Raw genomic sequence first — 24,196 nt, 5'->3', positions numbered from 1 at the left:
CAGGGTCACAGGTCGGGGCCGTTTCAGCCACTTTATTTGCATCAGCCCCAGAGTGCTTTCTAGAAGCATCGTCCTTATCCATAGTTCCATGAATGACACATTAGTGTCTTCCCATCCTCTGGCTTCTTTGCCACCATTTGTATTGTGAGGCAGACCCTCAGCTTTGATCCAGAGCCTCCCGGTTACTTGCTGTTCTTGAAGAAAACTCACCATCTCTCAGCCGGAGGGGTTTTCACTGACCCTGCCGGGGGCCTCTTCCTCCTCACCTGGGCTTCCGGGGCCTCAGCGTCGCCTCCTGGCATCTGGCTTCCTCCAGGTCCCGGCTTCAGCGCCATTTCTACGGGAAGACTCTCCCCACCTCGCTTTGATCCTGTCCGTGGCCTGCTGGAGGCTGTTTCTCTGTGGGATTGCCCTTCTGACCCATCTTTTGCACCGGCCTCGTCTGCTCGCAGAGCTGCCACCACACTCTGGGCACAGACCCTGGCAGCCGCCCCCAGGCCACCTTCTCGCCTCCGGTCTCTCTCCTCTGCGTTCCTTCATTGTAGCCCCGGCCAGGCCCTTCTCTCCGGCACGCTCACGGCTCTGGGATCCACATTTCCTTCTGTCGGCTTGAAGCTCCCTGCACCCCAGGCCCCAGCTGTGTTCTGGCCATATTGGGCACTCGTCTCTTCCTGCCCCACAAGCTTCTTCCTAACTCATCTCAGGCACGCCCCAGACAGCCGGGATGTGAAGGATGGCTGGGGCTGACTCGGGGAGCCTGCGCCCCGCTCCACGGCAGCGCTAGGTGGGGGGGACCTCGCCGGGGGAGGAGAGGGCCCAAGGGGGGGATGGCACAAGATCATCATCGATCCATTTTTCCAATTTCTAATTATTAAAATCTAAAATATGTTTCAGATGCCGCAAACAGAGCTGGAGACATGCACAGAATAACTCTAAAGTGAGCTTGAAGTGTGTCTCAATTAAAATGACATGTCATTCAAGGGACTTGGCTGCTCCTCCAAACGCAGCCCCCGCGGGCTGCTCTCCACTTGTCCCTGGCTCCGGAAGCCGGCTCGAGTGTTTGTCAAGTGGTAGACCCCGCAAAGGCCCCAGATTGCCCTCCCCAGCTCCCGGGGACTTGAATGTTACTTAGTGTTTGCTTCTTGGGGCAACATTTGCCTTGACAGCATCAAACCCACTCTCCAGAAAGGGCGGTCCTTGCCGCCTCTCTCAGTATGACGGGTATTGGAGCTGTGTTGCCGGGTGGCCACAGGCCTCGAGAGCAGTGAACCATCCTCAAGGACCTGCTCATTTTACAGATGGGGAAACTGAGGTGGGGAGAGGCAGGGTGACTTGGCCTAGGTCATGAAGGTCAGTCAGGATTTTCGGAGCCAGCTCATTCGCACTGACCAGACCCCACCCATCCAACAGTCCATGGTGCTCACGTCTTGTCTGGTCGTTCTTTTGGTGTGTAACCTTTGAGAGGCCATTGACTGAGTCAGGGCATTATTGTGGTGTCTCGGGCCAGGGCCACTCCGCAGTGCCAGAAAGACTGATTGGGCCCTGGCTCTCTCACCCTTGGCTCTCAGGGCCTTGCTTAGTGCCGATCTGGGCCTGTGTCATCCTCAAGGACAACATGGCGCGGGTCAGGAGACGGTGGAGCTGGAGTGCTGATGGCAGCTGGTACTTGCAGGCCTTCAAGGCTGGCAGAACACCTTGCCTCGCAGAGGGCCAGGCAAGTCCCGATGTCTCATTTTCCCCTTTTTGCATAGGGGAGGGCTCTTCCTCAGAGACTCAGGTTTTCCCCAGAGTCGCACAGCTACTCCTTGGGCCTGGAGCAGATGCTCAGGCTCTCCTCTGACCGTGTCACCTTGTCATCCTTGTGAGACAGGGAAGGGTGAGGTGGTGGGTACAAAGGCACCGCGTGGGAGCAGAGTCGTCTAAAATCACAACGCAGATAATTGTCTCACATAAAATCGGCACAGTGCCGTGATGGTGTTTGGAGAGGAACGCACACTTTGGGTGAGTGGTACGTGGGAGGTTCCTCGCCAGCCTGAGCTTTCTGGCCCATAATTCATATGTTGTGCTTCTGCATGTTTTGTGGGGTTTGTTCATACACGGTCTGTGGGTGTTTCCTTTGCAGATCTCTTTGAGGAAGCAAACCGTATTATTCATTGGGAAAAGATTTTACCAGGAGCGCTTTGGTGGGGCTAGGTAATTTTCAAGCTGACTACACTTATATTAATTTTTAAGTGTATTTTCCCCTCAGGTGGCATTTCTTGCTTAAGAAAAATTATATTTCAGACGTTATTTCACAAAAATATCCACATTTTCCGGCTTGAGTGTTGGAAGACAATGAGATTAAATCCTGCCTTAAATACTATTAACCATGTTACTTTGGGGAGGTCACTTAATTCCTCATAGCTTCAGTTTTCTCATCTATAAAATGGCGATCGTAGCATCTACTTCAAAGGGTTATTGTGATGATTAAATGGGATAATATTTATGAAGTGCTTTGCAGTCCTTAAAGAACTACGTAAATGCTATTATTATGATTCCTATATTATCTTTCCTTTTTCAATATTTTAAATCATTGCTTTTATTCTACATTTAATAAATCTCAAGAAGTACAGATAAACAACAGAATTTAAAATTTTGTTTTCAGTGAAAGTATAAAGCTGGTATATTTAAGTACTGATACATAAGCATTGATAGATTTTTTAAGGAAAATATTGATCAAATACTAACTTTTATAACTTTCCCCATGAAATATACAGTAGACTTCATTTCATTCTAAGCAATAGTCATCACAAGGCTCCGTCACTTAAGGCCAAAATCAAGACAACTCCCTCATTTTGTCAGGAGGTCTCTGTTTTCTTTAGGGAGCTTTTATCTAGATCCAAAGCCCATCTTTAAGCTTAGCCCTCTCCTCCTGTGCTATTTAAGCTTTGAATAGACATAGAATTGACCCCTTTGCCATTGATAACCATACTGTAGCATCTTATCCAATAGCCTGCAACAGGAAGGAAACCCTCAGAAAGAGGAAGGAGGACATTTTCTTTCCCTGGCTCAATCAATGTGACTGACAACAGTAATAAAGAGCAAGGTCCAGTTTGAGTCCTGCGAAGTGGGACTGTATCAGTTTTACCGTTCTATGGCTCGTTGCTCCTGCTTTGGAACTGGAATTGCTCTGCTTCCTCTAGAAACTCAGTAATCTTGAAAAACTCTTCTTCTTGCCAAAAGGGTCAGTCTCAGGACTTGGTATTGTCCGAATACTTTCATCTTTTTCCTTCTGGAATGATGTTTCCCACATCTCAGACTTGTCTCTTTTTGGCTCCTTGTTTCCTTTTGGACCAGCCGGGAACTCTGAAGGCTGAACTGGGGAGGGGGAAGAAGGATCATTGGTGGTAGTAGTGGTGCGGTGGACCTTCCTTCTCTTTCTAGTAAGGGGAGATTGGCCATCCCAAAAGGACCATAAGCTCAAATGGGAGAAGAAGAGAGTAGGAAACGACATTGGAGTCCACGTTAGACCTGAGGTCAGGACTGGTGAGAGGGCCTTACTAAACCTGGGCAAAATCTTCCCCATGCAGCACTGGGTTCCTGGAAGGCAGTTGGTTGACATTTGGCTCCTGTTCCCAGTCCCAAAGGCTTCTCACAGGTTAAGGCAGGTCCAGGACTGAGCCTTTATTGACATTCTACTAAATACATCTACTGACTGTACTGTTAAGTGAATAAATTGGGGACATTACTAGATTCAGAACTGACAATTAAAGTCTTCTTCAGTAAAAGGAGATAAAAGTGTTAGTAATTATATTGGATCACTGACTGGTTAACTGATTTTGATAGAACATTGATCTGATGAAGCCATTGCAAATAGATGTATTATTTCCTTTCCCACTCCCACATCATAGCCATTTTCTTTTTTTAATAAATTTTTTCCTCCAATTATATGTCAAGAAAATTTTTACAAGATTTTGAATTCCAAATTTTTCTTCCTCTTTCCCTTCCCTCCCCTTTTTCTAAAATGGTAGGCAATGTGATATAGGTTATACATGTTCTATCATGTAGAACATATTTCTATATTAGTCACAGTTGTGAGAAAAGAAACAGATCAAAAGAGGAAAAAAACCATTAAAAAGAATAAATTAATGGAAAAAGTATGCTTTGATCTGCATTCAGAGTTCATCAATTCCTTAACTGGATGTGAATAGCATTTTTCCATATGAATCCTTTGTATTTATCTTGGCTCATTGTGCGGTTGGAAAGAGCTGAGTAATTCATAATTGATCATCACACAATGTTGCTGATACTGTGTACAATATTTTCCTGCTTCAGTTCATTTCATTTTGCATCAGTTCATACCCGTCTTTCCAGGTTTTTCCGAAATCTACCTGTTCATCATTTAGTATTGCACAGTAGGACTCCATTACATTCATATACCACAGTTTGTTGAGCCATTCCTCAATTGAAGGCCATCCCCTTCCAATATTTTGCCACCATGAAAAGGCTGCTGTTAATATTTTTGCATATGGAGACCCTTTTCCATCTCTTTGGGATATAGACCTAGCAAAGAGTATACAGAGTTTTGTTGCCTTATGGGCATAGTTCCACATTGCTCTTCAGAATGGTTGGACCAGTTCACACCTCTACCAGCAGTGCATTAGTATCCCAATTTTCCCACATCCTCTTCAACATTTAAAAATTTCTCTTTTTGTCATACTAGCCATCTATTTGTGTGAGGTGGTTCCTCAGCATTTTTAATTTGCATTTCTCTAATCAATAGTGTTTTGAAGCACTTTTCATATACCTATAGATAGCTTTGATTTCTTCATCCAGAAACTGCCTCTTCATAGCCTTTGACCATTTAGCAAATGGGGAATGGCTTATCTTCTTGTATATTTATTTCTTTATGTATTTGAGAATTGAGGCCTTTATCAGAGGTACTTTCTATATAAAAATTGTTTCCTAGCTAGCTACCCGCTATCCTTCTAACCTCGGTTGTATTGATTTTGTTTATGCACAAGCTTTTTTGTTTAATGTAATCAAAATGATCTGTTTTGCAATTTGTAATGCTCTCTATCTCTTATTTGGTCTTGAACCCCTCATCTTCTTTAAATATTTGAATATAACTCATTATCTATGGCATCTTTTTGTAGCAAGATATAGTTTCCTTTCTTATCTCTTTTAATTAGGTCTTTTTTGCCTTTGCTTTGTCTGAGATCAGAATTGCTATCCCCCCCCCCTTTTTTTTTTAACTTCAGCTGAAACATAATTTACTCTGCTCCAGGCTTTTACCATTACTCTGTGTGTGTGTCTTTTCTGCTTCAAGTATGTTTCTTGTAAGCAACATATTATAGGACCAGAAGGTTTTTGATCTACTCTGCTATCCACTTCTATTTTATAGGAGAGTTCATCCCGTTCATATTCACAGTTATAATTATTATGTATTTCCCTCCATCCTATTTTTCCTCCTGTTTGTTCTCTCTCTTCTTTTATCTTTTCCTTCCTCACCAGTGTTTTTTGGGTGTCTACCACCTTCTCCAGTCTGCCCTGCCTTCTGTCAGAGTTGTTGTTTCTTCTCCCCCGCCATCATTAACTTTTACGCTTTCTTTTCCATTTGGGCAATTGTACTTTTTAATCCCTGTTTTCTTTTTCCAAGCTACTGACTCTTTTTCCCCCATAATTGTCTTGTATCACTCTCATTTCTTTTCCAATTTTTCTTCTCTTATATGTTTTAGAGCTCCTTTTTGAGCTCTTGCATGAGTTCTTTCTGGGCTTGAGACTATTTCCTGTTTTTCTTTAGGATTTTGTTCATGGGTGATTTTTTTTTTTTTTTTTTTTTGGTGCATTGTTAACCTCTTCCCAGCTTGTTTCTTGATCTTCCCTGTCATCATCATAAATTTCTGTGGTCAGTTTCTTTTTTTTCTCATCTTTTTTTAACCTTTATTTATTTATTTTTTTTAATATGAACTCTGCTCCCAGAGCCAACGAGGCACTGCTCAGGCTTCCTGTGCCAGAGGCTGCAGGCCCTGGCTGTTAACCTGGGCTGTCCTGAGGCCTGTGGGGAACCCCAGATCTGGTGCCATACTGAGAGAATGACATGGGGGTAACTGATGCTGCTGGAGGCTGGTGCTGAGCTGAAGTCCCCGTGTGGGTGCTTAGCATGTGCTGAGGCTGCTGGAGGTATTTCTGTGTTTCCCTGGGGCTACACTGAAGCATGTGGCTGTCGAGCTGCTAGAGGCTGCTAGAACCTGCTGGAGGCTGCCAGAGGCTGCTGGAAGCTGCTAGAGGCTGCCTGTTTGCCCAGGGATGTACTAAAGCCCTTGTGATTTGGTGTCTAACCATTCCCCTGGCTAGGCAGAGGCACATGGGAGGTCCTGCTGTTGGCTGCCCTGGAGCTCAGGCTCTCCCACTGATTTGCTAAGGAGGGACTTGCTGCTGACTTACTAGGTCCCTTCCTGTCCTGGACTGCATTCCCCTTTTGTCCAGGTGAGACAGAACTTTCCTGGCTATCTTCCAAGTTCCTTGGGCTCAAAGATTGTTTTACCCCATCTTTTTGCTGGTTAAGATTTGGGGGCAGAATTTTGTGGTTGTTTGGAAATGAATGTAGGAGAATTGGGTTTATGCCGCCATCTTGGCTTCTGGAAGACCTTGCAGCCATTTTGAAATCACCCCCAACCCCAAATCCCCAAGTATTCCATTTCGTTAGCGTCCCTCAGAGTGGTCAGACGTTCCCTCGCCGATAAGTCTCTCTCAAATTCTAGAGCCCCCATTACTGTTGAGGGCTTCTTTATTTTCCCAATCTCCCTGGTGATGCAAGTCAGCCTCCCTGGCCCCCATTTTTATGGGGAATTTCATTCTTTCATAGATGGAGCAGCTAGGTAGCCTAGAGTCAGGAAGAGCTGAGTTCAAATTCAGCCCCAGACACTTATTGGTCCTGTGAGCCTGGACAAGTCACTTCAAACTGTTTGTCTCAGTTTCCCCATCTTTAAAAATGAACTGGAGAAGAAAATGGCAATCCCTCTACCAAGGAAACCCCAAGTGGGATGGATCATGGAGGGTTGGGCCTAGCTGAGGGAACTGGGCAAACCGTGAGCAAACAGAAGTATGCCCCTGTGCTGTGTGTGTGTGTGTGTGTGTGTGTGTGTGTGTGTGTGTGTATGTATAAAACACATATATCTCTTTATCTGTCTGTCTGCGTTTGCAGGGACAGGAGGCTTGTCAGAGCCAGTCTAGATGCGGCCTTGCCTCGGGAGGGAGTCCGGAGGCCGCTGCTCATCAGGGCTCTAAGCGGGGCCGTAAGCACGTTTGTAAACTTGGGCTTCTCAGTGTTGACTTCAGGCTTACTCTAAAAAAAGGCCCGTGTTTGTGCAGATTATCTTGACAGCAGCGCCTGCCCGTGTCAGTTGTCAAGTCATGTTTAGCATGGGAAATGTATTAATCTGCCATGGCCGGCACCGGGAGAGGCTGGAATAGGGGCTCAGCCAGATGAAGAGGGATTAACTGTGTGGATTGAGCAAACTCTTCAATCACTGAACCAGCGGTTTGACAAAGGATTAGCTGTTTCTTTTACAAATATTGATTACTGATTTGCTCCTCAGAATGGAGATGACATCGCTTGTTCAGTTGCCGTGCCCGTGGTATGTGCAGTGTGCATCATTCATGCGAATGGATTTGTCATGGGCATTATGGGAACTGACAGACTGATCACAGGCGCGGTAGCCAGCGGTTATATCAGCATTTCTGTGGAAGTTCCCGGGTTTTAGGAGCTGATAGCGTGGCCGTAAAATTTTTTCCCAGCAGGAGCTTGGTATACAAACCTTTCTCTAACAGCTATTTAAACGCATATTATAAAATGAGTCAATATGAGGTCATTTAATTTGAAAAAAATTAAAGGTGAAACTGTTCACAGTACAATAAAGCTAAGCACATCCTACCTCTGAGCAAGAGGCGTTGCCCAAGGAAGTGTCTGTGTCCCAGATGGCTGAGCTTGGGAATCTGTAATCAAGGACTTGCCTGTTTTATGGGGGCTTCAGAAAAGCCCTTAGCATTTTCATGGAGATAGCGTTTCCCCCTTCCCCTTCGGTCTCCCTAATCCCCTCTGCACCGTCCCACCCATGCCACTGCCCCACAGATGACCTGAAGCTTCTTGGGAGCCTCCCAGTTGTGGATGTTGTTTTGGGAGAAGCACGTGGAGGGTGGGGACAGGATGGTACCGGGGCTCAAGGCTATCACTAGGGAGAGGTGGGCAGGAACAGGAGTGGAGCATCCGGCCCTCATGTGGGCTCCCTGGGTGCTGGGCTATGAGAAGATAAGGAAGAGCGAGCTCCCAGAAGAACATACAAGTTCTTTAACTTGAGACAACCGATAAAAAGGTGTTCTTTTTTAAATCTCTTATAAAATAAACTAAAAAATTAAAACCCAACATCAAAATTTAGTTTAGGAAATGTTAGTATTTAGATTAATCTGTAGTGGGATAATCTCTTCACATAACTTTTTCAAGCAGTTTTATGGTGGTTCCTAACCTGCTGACAGCCTCTGTTCCTGGTAAATGGCCTACGTGCTAGTGTCAGCCTTTAGCCAACAAAAGGAGCTGGTGGTGATAAAGTCAGAGTAACAACTGTGTTACTACCAGAGCTAAGCAAGAAATACTTGTTTGTTCGAATTTTAAAGATTATATTTATTATTGAAGATGTGAGAGCTCCTTGTAGATTTGAATTCTTTTTTTTTTTAATTTTATTTTATTTTTTTTTATTATATATATATATATATTTTATAATATTATCCCTTGTATTCATTTTTCCAAATTACCCCCCCTCCCTCTATTCCCTCCCCCCGACGACAGGCAATACCATACATTTTACATGTGTTACAATATAGTCTAGGTACAATACATGTGTGCGAATATCATTTTCTTGTTGCACAATAAACATTAGAATCCGAAGGTACATGCAACCTGGGCAGACAGATATTAGTGCTAACAATTTACATTCCCCTCCCAGTGTTTCTTCTCTGGGTGTAGCTACCTCTGTCCATCATTGATCAACTGGAAGTGAGTTGCATCTTCTTTATGTTGAAGATTTCCACTTCCTCATACAGTATTGTTGTTGAAGTATACAGTGATCTTCTGGTTCTGCTCATTTCACTCAGCATCAGTTGATGTAACTCTCTCCAGGCCTCTCTGTATTCCTCCTGCTGGTCATTTCTTACCGAGCAATAATATTCCATAACCTTCATATACCACAATTTACCCAACCATTCTCCACCTGATGGACATCCATTCATCTTCCAGTTTCTAGCTACTACGAAAAGGGCTGCCACAAACATTTTGGCACATATATGTCTCTTTCCGCTCTTTAGTATTTCTTTGGGATATAATCCCAGTAGTAGCGCTGCTGGGTCAAAGGGTATGCACAGTTTGATCACTTTTTGGGCATAATTCCAGATTGCTCTCCAGAATGGCTGGATTCTTTCACAACTCCACCAGCAATGCATTAGTGTCCCAGTTTCCCCACATCCCCTCCAACATTTGTCATTATTTGTTCCTGTCATCTTAGCCATAGATTTGAATTCTTTAGAAATTAACCTTTTCATATATAACTCTTGTTGCAAAAGCCTCTCCTTTCAAGGTTGGGAAAATTATCACAATCTCTTTAGAAGCAGAGAGCTGGGGGTGACAATTTTAATTGTATTTCTGTGAGCTGTTTCTTCCTATGAAATCAGGGATAGTGTAGGTATTTATCTTTGATGTGTGGAGATCTGTGACATTAAGGATGGAGAAGACAGCGAGAAAAAAGGTGAGGAGACACTTCTCTCTTGTTCAAACTGTCTTAATTATCATGAAAAAATCATAAAGTTTAAAGAGGATTAGGTCTGGGGAGACTTCAGAGGCTTGGGATAAAAGCTAAAGCGATTGTTTTTCTGATATGGCTGGAGATAAAAGAGAGAAGACAAGATGGAGATAATGTGTATATTTTGAAAACTATTTTAATTGTTGTCTTGAGGGAAAGACTTAAGAGGATTCTTGGGAAAAGAATTTGTTTCTCCTAAATGAAGTAAATGGTATGGAATGGTGTTGGTAGAAGTCATTGGGAGCATTTCAAGTAATTGTGACCATGATCTTTTCGCAGGTGAAATATTGTAAGGAATTATCTGTCTCTGTTTTATTATTTATTTCTTTGCTAACAAATTGCATATTTAATAACTTTATTGCTTAATCCTAGGAAGTTAAGAGATTTAATAGTGAGAGAGATACCATTAGTGTTAGGAAGCGAGGTTTCTTCTGTTTATTAAATAAATGCTATTTGATGACCTGAGGTGGGGGAATGTGAGCCTACTTGATTAATTGAAAGATTTGTTGAAATTTTACTAATTAATAGGAAGTCATCTAAACACCCCCCTGGATGACGCTAGAGCACAGGCTAACAAGGTTTGTCATGAAAACACCAACCAGCAGGCCGAAGTTTGATCCAGAGTGAACATGACTGTCTCCATGGAACCTTTCTGTATCTGTAGGTTCAAAAGTAATTTTCCTCTTCCCGAACTAATAATAACTAGCAGTTACATAGGAATTTAAGGTTTGAAAAATGTTACGTACATGTTGTCTCACTTGATCCTCAGGCCAGCCTCTGAGGGTGAGAGTTTAAATGACTTGACCAGTGTTACACAGGCAGCTTTTGATCTCAGGTCTTCCTGACTTGAAACCCATCACACTAGCCATTGTACCACTTACGCACCTAATTAATTTTAAATGAAATTACTTAGGAAGTACTTTTTAAAAATACTTTTCTAGCCCTTGTTGGAAGAAGGTTGAGAATTTAGAGTATAATATAGTACTTAAATTTCTATGGTCGAATGACCTGAAATAATCCCTTTAACTTTTAATTCAGTTGATCTTTCATGAAACAGCTGCAGTGAGCCAGGAAAAATGCAAGATTCTGGGTATAGAAAGCCGAGCTCTTGAGAGGCTTCTGTTCTCCCGGTAGCTTTTCCATGTTCACACATAAGTTCGGGTAATTTGAAGAGCAGGAGCATTAGAAGTTGCATGGGGCAGGGGCCAGGGAGGGTGGGGATTTAGAGGCACCTTCATTAAGAATGTGGCCCTTGATCCCAAAAGGAAGCTAGGCACTCACAATTTTACCTAAAATGGGGAAAAATTAACATTTATTTTAAGGTTAGACTTTTAAAATACCCAGGGTACAAAAGTTAATTTTTTAGTGAGATAAAAATACCTCCTCATGAGCAGAGGATGTCCTAGAGGTTTTTAAGTATGTATCCGCAGAATCAAGTGTGGCTGGGACCTCCCCACCTGAGAGAGTATTCTGTATTGGTCTGGCCCAGAACCTGAGGCTGAGTGATGACAGCTGTCAGCGTCAACCAGTGAAAATGTCTAGTGTTTCAAGTCTGATCTAGCCCCTTCTTACTGATGATTTAAATCATGGTAGAAATAATTTTATTTACATTGATCCTGCACATTTTTAACAAGTTTTCCTTTGATCAGATTAATGATAGCACCGATTCTCATTCATTTCACTTGAGAGTCTGTTTATAGAATTAGAATGTCAGTGAGACTTGGAGAGAAAGTGGCTTGGAGACAGGCTGAGAGACTGGGGTTCCCTTTCTGTCCGTCTGGGCAGGCTTCATGACTTTGGGTCCTTCAGGTAATATTTAGGATTGGAACATGTAGATATGTCCATCTGTGTTGATGGAGGGAGTTTCTTTACCCATAATGCCTTATTTCAATAGATTTCAGCTCTGGACTCTCCTTCCTCCTTTCTAAAAGAGCCAATTCCATTGCACTTAGTGTTTAGAAATGGAAAATTTGGTTTATTGTTTTAATCTCATAACTTGACAGTTTCAATCAATTCTATTTTTTCATAATGACTTATTTAATTTTTAAATTTTTTATTGAAAGCATTTTTTTTTTGTCTTTGCTGGTTTGGTGTGTTTTGAATCTTGCATGTGTGAAAAATTCCTTGAGTTTGGTGCCTAACTACTCTTGGCAGAAAAGTTTTAAGACAAAAATCAACCTCAAACAAATGACATTTCATCTCATCTATAAGAACGCTACAGGAATTCGACTTCAACAACAGTTCCCAAGTGATGGGATGTAAGGACACAAATATTCCAGTTCCTTTGAGAGTTTCCTCAGTTTAACTTCTTGATCTATCCAGTGGATGCCACTAAGTTTACGGGATAGATTATATGATATTTTTGTAGCTGTGACTCTGAATTGAAGGTTCTAAACTTTTTCAGATCCAGTAGCACCCTGTTAAAAATCTTACCATCAGGTAACATTATTATAACTGAGACTTTTTGTGTTATAGTGAGAAATCCAGAATTTTTCATGAAAGAACACACAACATGGGGGAAAAATCATTGAACTTATAATCATGAGAATCTGGGATTTCAATCCTGTCTCTGACATAGCCATCAGCAAGTCACATAACCTCTCAGTGTGTAAATGGAGATGTTGTTTATTCATTTTCATTTGTGTCTGACTCTTCATAATCGCACTTAGAGTTTTCTTGGCAAAGCTGCCGAAGTGGTTTGGCATTCTGTTCTGCTCAAGGCCTTCTTCTGATGCCTCCTTTCCTAAGCAAGTTTCTCTTCCAGAAACCCAGAAGTAGAATATTTATCTTTTACATGCTTTTTTCACGTGCTTCTAATTTGATGTTAAATTTTCTTTTGAAAAAGGCTGTTTTTAATAAATCCTATGCACAAAGGCTTATGTTTTGATATTTTTGTGTGCTAGTTTGAATGGTTTTCTGGTAAAATTTTATGAGACATGTGGGAACAAGATTGCGTGTGTCCCAGGCTACTGGATGATATTTATTTGGGAGTTTTAAAAATCCTCATAAAGTTGCTAAGTACTGGTGCTGGCAATGAGACTTTTATTTTATTTTTTTTCCCCACTTAATAGTATTTTATTTTTCCAATTACAAGTAAAGATAGTTTTCAAAGTTCATTTTTTAAGATTTTGAGTTCCAAATTTTTTCCCCTCTTTTCCTTCCTCCCTAAGACAGCAAGCAATTAATATAGGATATGCATATATAATCATATTAAATGTATTTCTACATTACTCATGTTGTGAGCACAAAGGGGAAAAGCTATGAGAAAGGAAAAAACCCAAAAAGGTGAAAATAGTCTGCTTCAATCTGCATTCAGACTCCATAGTTCTTTTGTGGATGTGGATGGCATTTTCAATTGTAAGTCTATTGGAATTGTCTTGGATTATCGTATTGCTAAGAAGAACTAAGTCTCTCCAAATTGATCATCACACAATGTTGCTCATCATCCCTGTGACTTCCCAAACCAGCCACTCATTCCTCTATATCAGGGGTTCTCAAACTATGGTTCTCAAACTCAGATGCCGCTACTGAGGACATTTATGCAGCCCGCCGGGTAATGGCAAATGGGCTGAGGGGCAGAGACAGAGTGTGAGCTTTTGTTTTTACTCTAGTCTGTCCTCCAACAGTCTGAGGGACAGGGAACTGGCCCCTATTTAAAAAGTTTGAGGACCATTGCTCTGTATCCTCAGCACTTCGCAAAGGACTAGGTACATAAGGGGAATTTAATCTGAATCCTTTTTGACTAGACTTTTGCTATTCTGGTACTTCACTGCATCAATTCATGTTTCTCCATGCTTTTGTTTTGTATTCTTCACATTGTTTCTTATAGTTATAGTAGTATAGCATTACATTTCTCTACTACAGTTTATAGCTTTTCTCCACTGATGGACGTCCACTTTGATCCTTGTTCTTTACTTCCTAATTTGTAAGTGTGCAATATATACTTGCATTAAAACCCACAAGATTGGGGGAAGGGAGGTATTGTTTTTAGAGAGACCTAATACTTCCTTTGATTCTTTGAATGAAGAGAACTGTTTTGAATGATAGAAAGGGAAAAAATGCATAGCAGTTTAGCTTGCAAAAGTACGTACACACACATTCCTATATCTCTCTCTGTAGAGAGAGTTTTCCCTCTTTTAAATGACACAAGTGGCAAATATTGTAGGTTGAGGGATACTTAGGAATATACTTGTTTCAATAACTTGGCCCAGCAGGGAGTGTTATGAGCAAAGGGAGAGTCTTAATCCTGAATTTCTCTGCTTTTGTTGATTTAAGTTAGGATCATAAAATTATTTAATGTTCAGTAGCTCTTTATATGTTGTTCCTTTATCTTAACTGCCCTCTTAGTAACAAGGTTCACTTGGGAGTTGGGAACAAAACGACAATTTTGTATGCATCTCTTGTATTTCTATAGTATAAATCGAGAAAAAAAACATCCTGTGTTATATCATAACACAGATCAAGAAGAGGAAATTTCTTAACCCTTTAAGTATTCCCATTTCAAGTTGTTTTATTTATGCTGTTAATAAATGATTTAGAAATGTTTGCTAATGAAAAGAATAAACTCGTCATAAGCAAAATCATAGTTTATAGAAACTTTATTTGAAAGTAGTCTAAAATAAACTTAGCTTTTCCTTATACTCATGAAAAATATGAATTTGTAGTTGAAGAAAAGGAAGTTAATGAATTTGGCTTTAATTATATCTATGACATCCCACTTCCACCATGATAATGTCAGTTTTTCAGTTACTAAGATGTTCCAATGTTTGAATTAGCTAAAGCTTTTTGTAGGGTTTATGATTTTTTAATTTCATGGTCTTTTAAAAAACACCCTTATTTTAAAAATATATTAATACTACAATATTAAATGTACTAGTTATATTAATACTACACAAATATTCTGACAAACACTGAAGTGCTTTCCCTTCTAGAGTACTTTCCCTGAAAACAGTTCTATAAAGTCATCTTATATGGATGATTGTGAGTGATGGTGCATTAACAGTCTCTTAAAAGACACTTTGTGAACTCCAAAATTGATTTCCATTAGATATAATAGGCATAGATCCTAGATTTAAATTTTTTAGCAGTGTTTGTTAATAATATTTGTTAGGTTCTTACTAAGTACTAATGAGATAATGAGATATTAGGTTCTTACTAGGTGCTAAGTCGGTACTTAACAATTGGCCAGCTCCAGCCAGCTGCTCTTCGCCAACTTCAACCAGGACGACACGTCCTTAGCTGTTGGTAGTAAATCTGGTTACACATTCTTCTGCCAGAGCCTGAGGCGCGGATGCATCACCGGTGTACATAAGGACAGGCGTAGCGTAACGTAGCGTGTGTGGCGGGACCAGGCTGCTGGAGGTCTTGGAACCACCGTGTTGGGGTCGAGGCGGCGAGTGAGGGACAAATATTCATCAATATGAGTAATAACAGTGTTGTCATATTACATAAAGTATCATGTATTAGCTATTAGGCAGGTAGTTATGTATACTGCTTTTATTCACTCATTCAACAAACCAAGCCAGGAAATGGTTTGGCTTATATTATAGTTAATAAACACATGATGTTTTGGAAATGATATTGTTATTGATATTGATCAAGGCACTGTCAATTATCCTTTTAAAAAGATGCTTTCTTGACATGTTAGTGATTTGTACTGTGTTGGGCAAATAGTAAGTACTTAATAAATGCTTGTTAGTTTGAAAAAAATGGGAATAGGAAAGTGTAAAGCTCCTGTTGTTTGAGGGAAGACTGTTCCAGGATTTTGTATTGTGTGCTTGCAAAAAACATCTAGACTCATTTGACTCTTATCTTAGCACTTAGACATTTGATTGTTTATAGAATTTTTAATAAGGCTTTCTTAGGAATCAGTGCTTTAAGAATCTGCTTAACTTAGTCATTTTAAGAATACTATTTTTCTTAATTTTAACAACTTCGTAATTTACCATGCCAAAGTAAATACTCTATCAAGGATTTTTTTTTTTTAAAAACTTAGTAGATGTAGGAATGAATATGTGTTGTCAGAAAGCAGGATGTGCTCCAAGAACTTCTGGTAGAAATCAATCCATCTTCAGAGTCTTTTCTGTGGTCTTATTGTGGATGGACTCTCACCAACTCCTGGATGTGGCCAAGAGGAAGTATCATTTAAGTTGTCTTAAATTATTAAGTATGCTAAGTTATATTGGCAGCATTCTGAATTCAGGCCTCCATAGCCAGATTCCAAGCCTTTTCTGTGGCCTTCCCCCATGCCTCGAATCCTTTCCCTCCTCCTCTCTGCTTCCTGACCTCCCTGGCTTCCTGCAGCCATCAGCTCCAAGCCCTTTCCAGACCTTCTTAATTCTAGGGCCTGACTTTCTTATTTCCCACCTATCCCATTCGTGGCTTGTTTTGTATATAGCTTTTTGCACGCTGTGCCCTTGCACCTTTGGTCTCCCAAAAGCTTATACTGTCTTTTGCCTTTCTTGATGTCCTCTGCACTTAGCCCAGGGCCTAGAACTTAGGAGGAGCTTAATGTCTAATAAATGAGGATGGTTTAACCTTTAATATAACATATTCCAGAGCAGTTATTAATGGAGAAACCTTAGAGTTTATGAAGAGCCAGCAATTTAACCTTGTAGGAAAAGAATTACAAGATGGCCTCTCCAATGAGACTGCCAAGCAACTTAGAGGCAGGAGCACCAACTGGGTGATACTTCTTTTGTAACCTTTCAGCACCTAGGACAGAGATAGACAACCTTATTTTTACATGTTCACACACCTCAATGGGACTGCTACAATCTTATACTGGGGAGGGGGGACTTAAATTGAAAAATTTGTGGAATTTCAGCATTGGAAGGGATCTTATTGCCCATTTGGTCCAGCACATACCTGAAACAGAGTCCCAACCACCCTGACCAATGGTCTTCCAGCCTTTGTTGAGGACCTCATCACCCAGTAAACAGCCCATTGCAGTGAGAGCGCTGGTTTGTAGGAAGGTTTCCCTCAATATCGTGGTTACAAATCTTTTCTCTCTTGTATCTGATTGATTATTGTGCTTTCATCCCTGAAAGCCACTGGGATGACCTTATTTAGTTGTCTAAGTTTTCTTTAAGTTGTTTGTTTGTTTGTTTGTTTGTTTTACCCTCACTGCTTCTCTGTTCTCTGAGGTGATACTGCTTGTGATCTTCTACCATTCTTTTCTATACCATTTTATAGATGGGTTCATGGGCTGCTGGATCTTTTCATTTGTAAAAGTTGACAAAAGTAGTTTTTAGAGCTTTAACTTTGCTTGTTTGTAGCAATTGATATAATTCTGAATGGAGTTTTTATAAGAAATATCAAGGTTATTTTCTATCACCTTCCCATTTTTGATGCTGATCATTTGAATTAGTTAGGTTAAGGTTCTTTTTAACTGCATGACAAATTGCTCTTTTTCTTTTTTATCAATCTCTATATTAATTTAAGTTCTTTTGCTTTACCAAGTTGGTGGCTTGAGCATGTGCCGGCTTCTGAGTCAAAGCTGACTCCTGTATCAGTAAGCAGTAATCACCTTCGTACCACTTTTTGGTGATTTCTGGGGAGATTACTGTCTGGTCACTCTGGATTACTTTCTCAGAGAAAGTGAATGTTCCTGTTGCCTGTGCCTGACTTTGTATGGCAGTGCTTTTGGCCGGCCTCTCTAGCTGTTTAGGTCTTACCACTTCTCCCCTTTCCATTGAAATTGCTGGATTTCGAGGATGTGAAGATTTAATTTGGGATGTCTTCGTTTTCTGCCTCCTCGTCTTCTGTAACCAATGTTGATTGCTGCATTGCAGTGTGCTTGGTGGTCATATTTTCATACATATTGCAATAAAAGATACCCAGATGTCCCATGACTGGCTATGGCTGAGTACATCTGGATGTAGGGGAGAATCTGCCCTGCCAACTCCTTTATTTGTCTGCCCAAGGAGAGCCTGTGAGCCATCCGTCCATTCAACTTATTTCATTCATAGCAGCAAGATTAAGACTGATGCAATCTGTTTCCTCCAGGAGTGTGCTCGGTTCCCTGCAAATGGACAAGTTTTTCAAATCTGGAATTCCCACAGCCAAGCCAGTGTTTGTAGGTGGTCTCAGGCTTATGGGATTCTTATCTCCTTGGTCCTTTTTTGATCACTGTGCTGCCATCATTGCAGAAGTGGAAGAGGCTCTAGGAGTGGCAGTCTTTTTATAGATATATTTAATGAGTGGACACATGAAGAGCTGAGGAGCCTCTCTTTTGCTTAGAGACTCGTTTTGGAAAGCAGACATGTTCTGTTGCTTGAGATTGTACTTGAAGTATTTGTTTTTAGCATGGTACAATCTGCCAGACTTGGGTTCCTTAGGTGGTAGGACCTTTGACAATCAGAATTGCCTCTGGGGCATAGAGGTACCTGATACGGAGTTTGTGGAGCCCTTGCTGAATGATGGTAATGATGCAGTCCTTCAGATGATCATGGGATGCCCCTTCTTCTGACCATTCCCTAGGATCAAAGATAAGCCCCACTGTGAGTTTTTACCGCCCTTTCCAGCCTGACCATGGCTGCCTTTTCAGTCCCTTTGGGCAGGCTACATCTTTTTGCATCCAGCCCAACCGGCCTTCCTTCTGCCTTCACTGGCCACTTCATAAATCATCGCCGATTGGCCAAATGTGTTTGTTTAAAATGTTCTCTTCTTTCTCTCAACAGTGCCAGCCCAGAGGCAGAGCCAGCCAAGAGTTGGGCTATTTTTATTTTTGTTAAGATTATAGCATAAAGCTTAGAGCACCACTGAGTATTTATTCTTGAGATAAATCATGTTCGTGTGTGTATATTTCAACATTTTTTACCCCTTAAGAAATACAAAGAATGACAAGCAGGTACAGGTGCAAAGAAGGAAAATGTGGGATTCTGTTTGTAATTTCTGACTCCATTTTATGAAACTCGTTGACCATTTTTACTTCAAGAATGATGCCTTTTATCAAAAGTAGTGCTGAAACCCTTTGCCTAGAATATAAAATAAAAAATAGCCAATTGTTGCCATCATCAGATTACATTACAGTATCACTGTAGCTTGTAGCAGAGCTGCATTTTGCTATTGAGGCTTGAGGAGCCAGGATGTAGGAGAAATGAGACCAGCAGACTTGAATATGTCCGAGTTTAGTCATTAAAATGACATTATATGTAATTGGGTTTGGCATTTGTTTTTAAGTGGATTACCTAAATGTTTTTTTTTTTTTTTTTTTTTTTTCCTTTTAGGAACCCAGTTCCCTCCAATTGCAGCACAGGACCTTCCATTTGTTCTGAAGGCCGGCTACCTTGAGAAACGGAGAAAAGGTAAAGTGTGAGGTTGCATACAAGGCCTTGGAAAGAAGGTGGTCCTCTCCTTTGTGCTCCTCATGGATCAGTGCTCCCCTGGTGAATGAGGAAAGACTCTGGGTGACAGGATCAAAACCATAAGCTCTTCCTTCAGTCCTTTTGATTGATTACAGCCAAATAGATTTTTAGCTTTAGGTCTTTCTGTGTGCTTTAGCCGTTGTTTGCTACCAGTGGGGCCATGGTAGACTAAAGGCTTGTGGCAGCTCTTAATAGTGCTTGGCACAGAGCAGGCATTTACTGACCCCACTCAGTGTTCACTGGACCTGCCGTGGTCTGTGTCAGGTGGGGGAGATTGCTGCCATTTTACCTGTCTGTTGCTGTGTTCTTCTCTGACTCTGATAATTGGTGTTAGCCAGAAGGTCTCATTCTTTTAATATTCATTTATAATGGGAAAATGAAAAATGGAAGGATTATTATGATGATGATGGAAATGAAAAATGAAATGTCTCCTCTTATTGCCTGCCTCCAAATTGGCCCCCTTTGGCCGAGTCTGCTTTAGCTTGAGCCATAAGCTTTTAGAAGGGGAGGAATCGCAGGCCCTCGGAGCTGGAAGGCACCCCAGAGGCCATGGAGGCATCGGTCACTGCCCAGGCCTTCCCTCTGCAGCCAGCCTCCTTGACAAGGGTTCCTGCAGCTTCCGCTTGAAGATCTTTAGCCAGGGCCTCGGGGGCAGCGCTTTCCAGCCAGCCAGTTCTGCTGGGTAGAGAATAGATTCTCATATGAGGCAAGTTCACTTTCCATCTCACACGTTGCTTTTAGCTCCATTTTTCCATTTTTGTCTCTGGATGCCCACCACTGATCCAGAACCTTGTACGTTATTATTGTTCACTCTTGTCTAACTCTCTATGGCCCCATTTGGGGTTTTCTTGGCAAAGATACTGGAGTGGTTGGTCATTTCCTTCTCCAGCTCATTTTACAGATGAGGAACCTGAGACAAACAGAATGGACTATCCCCGAGTAACATAAAGAGTTCAGAGGCCAGATTTGAAGTCAGGTTTTCCTGACTCCAGACCTGGTGCTCAAACATGTACACATTAGGTGCTTAATAAATCAATGGTAATCAAGGGTACAAAGATGAGAAGGGTCACCAAACTGGACTCCGCCCCCTGAAGGAGGGCCACATTGCTGACGACATCCTTGGGACCGTGACATGTGAGGAACTTGAGGCAGGGAGGATACTAACTACTGGGGAAAATAGTGAACTTTGTTTTACCAAAACTACTATTGTGCAACAAATCTCAGGACCAACACAGCCGGAGTCCTACTCTCTCTACCACTTTTTAAAAAGGGAGAATATCATGATGCCCTGGGAGCCCTCGCTCACTCCTTCCTGAGATCTTGCCATCATGAGGCACTCTTCCCTTTTCTTCCAGTAAGGCCGCCACAGGGACATCTGCTTGGGCAAGCACCCTTCCCCATTTACCTTGGAGGGATGCCAGGGGAGCTTGCGGGCTGGCCATCTGGTAGCCCGGACATGACCAGACCATCCCCTTCACTAACACCTTGTGCCCTGTTTTCTCTGCCCAGTCTTTTCTTGATAATTAAAAATATATATATTGATAACCTTTATTTTTATATCCTCTTCCTTCTGCTCTCTTACATGGACCTATTTCTGTCCATGTTGTCTTCTTCAGTAGAAGGTAAACTCCTTGAGGGAAGGGACTGTTCTTGCCTTTATTTATCCACCTAATACTCAGTACAGTGTCTGGCACCACAAAGCATTCGAGAAATGCTTAATTGTCCCGAGCCAGCCAGAACCAGTCTGATCCTTTTATTTACAATAGTTCTCAGAAAAGGCCCTTTGCAGGGGCAGCTAGGTGGCGCAGTGGATAGAGCACCAGCCTTGAAGTCAGGAGGACCCGAGTTCAAATTTGGCCTCTGACACTTAACACTTCCTAGCTGTGTGACTCTGGGCAAGTCACTTAACCCAGCCTCAGGGGGAAAAAAAAAAAAAAAAAAAAAAAGGCCTTTGCGTCCTCCAGATTAGTGGACAAGGACAAAGAATTCCAGAACGGTTTGTCTAGAATCATAGTGTCAGGCCTTTGCTTGGCCATGGTTCGTCTTTTAATACCCCCAAATGAGTAGGAGGCAGGAGGGCTATATTATTCTCCAGAGTGTTGCGTGTTTCAGTATTCCTCCCTCTTTTTAATTTCCCTAATTCTATTTTTATTTAAAAGAATCTTTACATAAAGGTTATATATTAGGTCAAAGGTGATAGAATTTTAAAAATTGAAGGGCTCTCCCAAATCCTTTTTACAGATGAAGAAACTGAAGATCTGATTCCTAATAAATACATATAATTTTCTTATCTGAAAATATTTTCTTTTATCTTTATTTCAGATCATAGCTTCCTGGGATTTGAATGGCAGAAGCGTTGGTGTGCTCTGAGCAAAACGGTTTTCTATTATTATGGAAGTGACAAAGGTATATACTGTGATTGTTGAATTGTGAGGCATTATGATCAAGTGGGATTATTCCATTTATATGTGGTTAGTGAGAATGAATTAATTTTTGATTTTTTTTTTTAATTTTAAAGTACAATTTATTGATAAACCAAAGATCTCAGCCCAAATTGTAATTTATGTTCAGGGGCTTTTTCTTATTAGTCTTCTTGTCCCTTAGCAAAACCTGAACAAAACCTGCTGATTTGTGTGAAATCTGGAGCTGTCCTTCCCCTTGGGCAGGGATACACACACAAACACAAAGTCACATGGATATTTTATCAGCAGTAGAGTGTAAAATTCCTGGAATTTTTGGGCCATGGGGTAGGGAAGGGGAGGAGCATTGGACTTAATATTCTTTAACAAAGAATTGAATAACGGAATTAAGATCTTATCGTGCTTTGTGGATATGTAGTGATTTTTTAAGTTTTGTAGCATTGAAATCTGTTATGCATAGACTGATTTGTTTATAGAATGATTGTGCCTAGTACAACATATCTAAAATATATTTTAGAATGATTACAAAATCACTCAGTGAATTTACTTTTAAATACTTAAAATGGAGAAGGGAAGGAAAGTGAGAGAAGAACATAAGCACTGATGTAGTATCAATCACGTGCTGGGCACTAGAGATGAGCATGTTATAAGTATTATCTCATTTGATTCCCACGGCACCCGAGGAGGAAGTAGTATTATTATCCTCATTTTACAGAGGAGAAAGCTGAGACAAACAGAGGTTAAGGGACCAGGATCAGACACAGCTAGGAAACGTCTGGGACCAAATTCGAATTTGGGTTTTCTTCACTCCAGGCCCAGTTTTCTATTGACTGCCATTAAAAATGGAATATAATTTGCAGAACTTTAAGAAATCATCTAATATTCTGATTTTTGCTACTTTTGAGAACCAAGACAAAGCTGGAGAAGAGAAGCAGCTAGTTAATATTACAGTGAAAATAAAAAAATGCTATATTTTCCAGTCTGTGCAGTGCTGAGCCAAGATTAGAAAACTCCCTTGTTTTTCTGAAAGGAAACACCAAAAAAATAGAACAAAACCCTCCAAACTCACTGAGAATATTTTTTGCTCCTGGAACCTTCCGTTAACATTAAGTTAGATTTTACTTTCAAGTTTCTAAGTTTGTTTATTATGAAATGCAGAAGGTGGACAATGTCTTTTTGAATTTTGGAATCTTTTCTCTTTATGTAGCTCTTCTCTCTCTCTCTCTCTCTCTCTCTCTCTCTCTCTCTCTCTCTCTTTTTTTTTTTTTTTTTCTTTTTCTGAGGCTGGGGTTAAGTGACTTGCCCTACGGTCACACAGCTAGGAAGTGTTAAGTGTCTGAGACCAGATTTGAACTCGGGTCCTCCTGAATTCAGGGCTGGTGCTCATATCCACTGCGCCCCTAGCTGTTCTCTTGAAGAAAAGAATCCCCCTAATATTCAGAAAACCATTGAGAAACACTGGCTGTGGCCTGGGAGTTGATTCTTCTGTGATGCTTGTGTAGAGATCAATCAATAGTAAATCCATAGAGCATTGTTATCTACTCTTAGAGATTAGAAACTAGTGATGAAAATTAAATTTGAAACTAGTATTTAACTCTCCCCATGCAGCTCTCCCTTCCTCTCCAAGTAGCTTCCCCCAGCTCTGCCTTCCGCCATCTTGATATTTAGTTTGTTTTTGTTTGAGGGGCTGGGTTATCCAGCCGCAGCTCCTTGGAGCTCTTCAGAGCTCCACTCTTGAAGGCCGCCTGCTGCTGCCAGCAGCCCAGAAAGTGATGGAGGAAATTGGGTGTGATTCTTCTCCCCATTTAAGGGCAGAGCATCTGAGTGGAAAAGCAGGAGAGTGGTGGGAGTGGGTCGGCCCACAGGGTGTTCACATTACAAAAGGGGTTTCTGTTGCTTCCATTTATTTTGATGGAATTTGGCGGTTTGCTGTGAAGTGTCCGCTGCCTTTGTGCCTCTGCTTCTCTGACAAGAACTCCAGCCCCTTACTAGGAATTCCCTGTGCAGTTCACGTTTTGCCTCTCCAGTTGGGATCCATTCAGTCGTCTCTTTGCAGAGGATCATTTTCGGAGCGATAATGGCGGGTCGGGTGTGCCTTTCTTGTGCTAAATTCCTCTTTCCCAGCTGTCACTGTAGAGTGTCTCTTGTTTCCAGGGAGATTTTAGATAGATGTTAATGGTTCTTTTAGCTCTAGGTTGTTTCCTTCAGTATTCTTAGCTAATTCCTCTCTTTTCAAGGACTTTTATCAGTCATTAGGCAGTTTTTTTCACCTGCCTTTCTGCATGCTCTTAATTTCATTCCCATCCTTTTTTTTCCCCCTCAGAAAAGTTTCTCTACATGCTGCTCATTTTCTTTCATGAGATCATATGTAACACATATGATCCTAACCCTTTACCTCTGTCTTTCTAGAAATGCATTTGCCACAGCATTTCTTCCTACATGAATTTTGGACAAACCTTCTTGCCCTGTATAATTTGAGATTGTGCTCACCTTGGAAAGGAGCTGTTTAGATGTAGGAAAAACCTCATCCCCCACAGTAAGATTTAGAGACACAGCTTCTCATGGCCTGTGAGGATCT

The 24,196-nt window shown here is 41.3% G+C and overlaps 1 protein-coding gene across 2 annotated transcripts in view; it reads left to right on the top strand.

The window, feature by feature from the left end:
- SKAP2 (src kinase associated phosphoprotein 2) overlaps positions 1-24,196 on the top strand; it is a 152,398-nt gene that overhangs the window by 64,640 nt on the left and 63,562 nt on the right. For both annotated transcript variants that reach the window (XM_074269193.1, XM_074269192.1), the window contains exons 5-6: positions 19,061-19,138; positions 21,521-21,604. In XM_074269193.1, coding sequence (XP_074125294.1) covers positions 19,061-19,138; positions 21,521-21,604 — 162 coding nt within the window. The remainder of the gene's footprint in view (positions 1-19,060; positions 19,139-21,520; positions 21,605-24,196) is intronic.

Source organism: Sminthopsis crassicaudata, chromosome 5, assembly GCF_048593235.1.
Source record: "Sminthopsis crassicaudata isolate SCR6 chromosome 5, ASM4859323v1, whole genome shotgun sequence".
NCBI classification, from domain to species: domain Eukaryota; kingdom Metazoa; phylum Chordata; class Mammalia; order Dasyuromorphia; family Dasyuridae; genus Sminthopsis; species Sminthopsis crassicaudata.
This window is presented reverse-complemented; position numbering and strand designations above follow the sequence as displayed.